Below are 2749 nucleotides of genomic sequence, written 5' to 3'. Positions count from 1 at the left end.
GAAAATGGAAAGTGTAGCTCTGAAAGAATACAAAAAGCTTATGGACCAAAATTTCGAAATTGTCCAAGTCAGTGTGGTCGTTAACATTAATCAACCCTGGTTATTCTACTCGCCTGATGCTATTTTGATTTACGGTTCTGCTATTTGGCAAAAAAAATTAGTTGAAATAAAGTGTCCTTATACGTGCAAGAAGATACCGATATATGATGCTGAGAATGGAAAATGTCATGTGCAATATTTGAAATTAGACGAAAATGGATTACACCTGAGTACAACTCATTCCATTTACACTCAGATACAACTGCAAATGTATGTAACAAATATCGGTTTTTGCGATTTATTTGTACACTCACCTCAGGGCTGTGTTTCGATAATAATTGCTCGCGATGAAAGTTTTTTAAGTAAGGTAGTTTCTAAACTAGAAAAATTTTATTTTGTGCATTATGTTCGAAGAGTATTTATTAAGTATAGTAAAAGTGAATAAAGTACAAATATACTAGTAAACCTTTATATGCTAATTTGTTTTAACAAATGGAAATTTTTAAGAAGTGTTAAATTTTTGTTTTTTCTACTTATAGCTAAATATAATAATGATATATAATACGGCCTAAATAAAAATAACAAATATTTGTGTAAGTCATTTTGTAATAATAAAATAAATAATTTTATTATAGTTTTGTAAAAGCTTTGTATTTGAATTATTATATCATAGTTTATGTACCAGAGTTTAATAAAAATAATATTTAATTACATTGTGGATTTCATTTTATCCTCTTTACAATTAATTATTTTTGGAATTTCATCAGATTCTTTTATTATTCTGTCACTGATTTTTCCTGGTTAAACAGGGGCTTTTGAATATTTATGATAGCACATATGACAAAAACAATTTCATCAACATGAGGCAAAAGTGACACTGGTACTTTGGAAAGAATACTAAAGTCTTTTATTCTTTGATTTACTCGTTCAATGTGTATTCTCACTGAAGCAATATTGTAATTGTCATCAACTTCCTCAGGTGTAAATTGATTTTTGTTGCAAAACGGAGGCATAGCAAAAATCGCATTTTTTTCTTCAACTTTTGTTTGTATTTGCGGGAAACCTTTATCTGCTAGCACAACCTCACCAGGTTCAATTAAATCTACTAAACCACAATCATTTGTAATGAAACAATTACCAGCACGACCACCATAACACTTTGACAGAAAACTTATAAATCCACTTGGAGTACATCCTACTAAAAATTTCATTGTGTGATGATGCTTGTAATCTGAATACATTGAAACTCGATGTTCAACTGCTGGTGGAACTTCTGTGTTTACTTTGGTGCAGTCAATGATAACACGCGTGTCTGGATACTGTAGCTTAAATGATTCTGGTAAGGTTGCTTGAACAGCGGCTTTAGATGGCCAGAATATAAAGTTTTTCATTAGAATATTTAACTGTTGCAAATTCTTTACGAATATTCGATTAACAGTAGTCCGATGAATATTGAATAATACTGAAATCGCAGTAAATGTCAAACCGGTTTTTAGCTTCATTAATATAATTGATAATTTTGTTTTTTTGTCAATATTAGAACTTTTACATTCTGGGAGTTTAAAAGCCATAAAAAGATAGATAATGTAACACCTGTTAAGCTACTCATAGTTTCATTACTTGTAATAGATGAAAATCCATGGAATCCTTTGCAATGAGATTGTATAGACTCGAAATTGATTGGATCGCAACTAGAATCTTGAACGTTTCTTTTCATAGACGGCATCGAAGCTTCACACATTTTATCTGCGGTTTTTTAACAGATATATTGACTTGGACTGCTGCAGTACTAATACCATCATGATTATTGATATTAAAAAAAAATAAGTACAATTATCAGTTGGAATATCAGGAATGAAATCCTCAGTTTGACAAGTAATACTTCGATAGGCTGGCGGACAAACATTCATAACATTCACGTCCTTATGACAGTCGTCCTGAGCTTCTGTTATCATTCCTCCTGCGTTTTGCTCCATTTCAATGTCACTTGAATTATTAATATTTTTATCTTTAATAGAATTATGACTGTTGATACTGTCAATTAATATAGATTCAGTGACGTTGATTTTCTTATTCAATTGACGTGTTCTTGACCGTTCAAATCGTTGCAGACGTTGAATGGAATTTCTTGTATTTTCTTTGCCAGGAAAAATCGAAGGAACATGAGATGGATGACGTGAGATCTTTGATTTACTATTATTTATAAAATGAGCACTACAAATTCTTGTATGATGATTTGGCTCCCATTCTTTCGGATTTTTACTAAAAAAAAGCAACGAAATTTAAAGGTTAAATTTATAGTATTACATAAATTTTAATTTAATTATTATACGTAGCTTTTTATCCAAATAAAATACTACTCGGTTTGATTTTGTAATACTTAAATTACAATGCCACTACTGTTAATAATTATACTTTATTACTTACCCATAATTTTTTACTGCATTTATCCACTTTATACGTTTATCATCCTTCCATGTCACACCACATTTACTCCAGGGAAAACAATAAAATTTCTCTGGTACATCAACTTGCCACTTACGACGAGATTTTTCTGTGCATCCTTTGATACAACAAGATTTTACTGATGCAGACATTTCGAATAATTTTTCAATATTCATTTGAATAAATAACTGAATTTAAAATAACCTGTTGCTGCTTTACTTTCTGGCCCGATTATTGTACATTTCTGTCACCAGTTGGCGCGACA

General features: G+C 30.6%; 1 protein-coding gene across 1 annotated transcript; it reads right to left on the bottom strand.

Annotated features, from left to right (window-relative positions):
* Positions 1–815: 815 nt before the first annotated feature.
* On the bottom strand, positions 816–2470 carry LOC124413861. Its single transcript, XM_046894648.1, has 6 exons — positions 2467–2470; positions 2397–2418; positions 1871–2301; positions 1660–1785; positions 1589–1591; positions 816–1501 (listed from the first exon to the last, which is right to left on the bottom strand). Exons 1-6 carry the CDS (start codon positions 2468–2470, stop codon positions 816–818), a joined length of 1272 nt encoding a protein of 423 aa, XP_046750604.1.
* Between the last annotated feature and the right edge of the window lie 279 nt (positions 2471–2749).

Source organism: Diprion similis, chromosome 13, assembly GCF_021155765.1.
Source record: "Diprion similis isolate iyDipSimi1 chromosome 13, iyDipSimi1.1, whole genome shotgun sequence".
NCBI classification, from domain to species: Eukaryota; Metazoa; Arthropoda; class Insecta; order Hymenoptera; family Diprionidae; genus Diprion; species Diprion similis.
Note: the sequence above shows the minus strand (reverse complement) of the source record. Positions and strands in the feature narration are given on the sequence as shown.

Excerpts from the sequence above, each read along its gene's own strand:
- LOC124413861 (XM_046894648.1), bottom strand. Across the intron at positions 2,302-2,396 it reads TTACAAAATCAAACCGAGTA|TAAAAATCCGAAAGAATGGG; the intron begins GTATTTTATTTG and ends GCTTTTTTTTAG. Across the intron at positions 1,786-1,870 it reads TGATATTCCAACTGATAATT|ATAAAATGTGTGAAGCTTCG; the intron begins GTACTTATTTTT and ends AAAAAACCGCAG.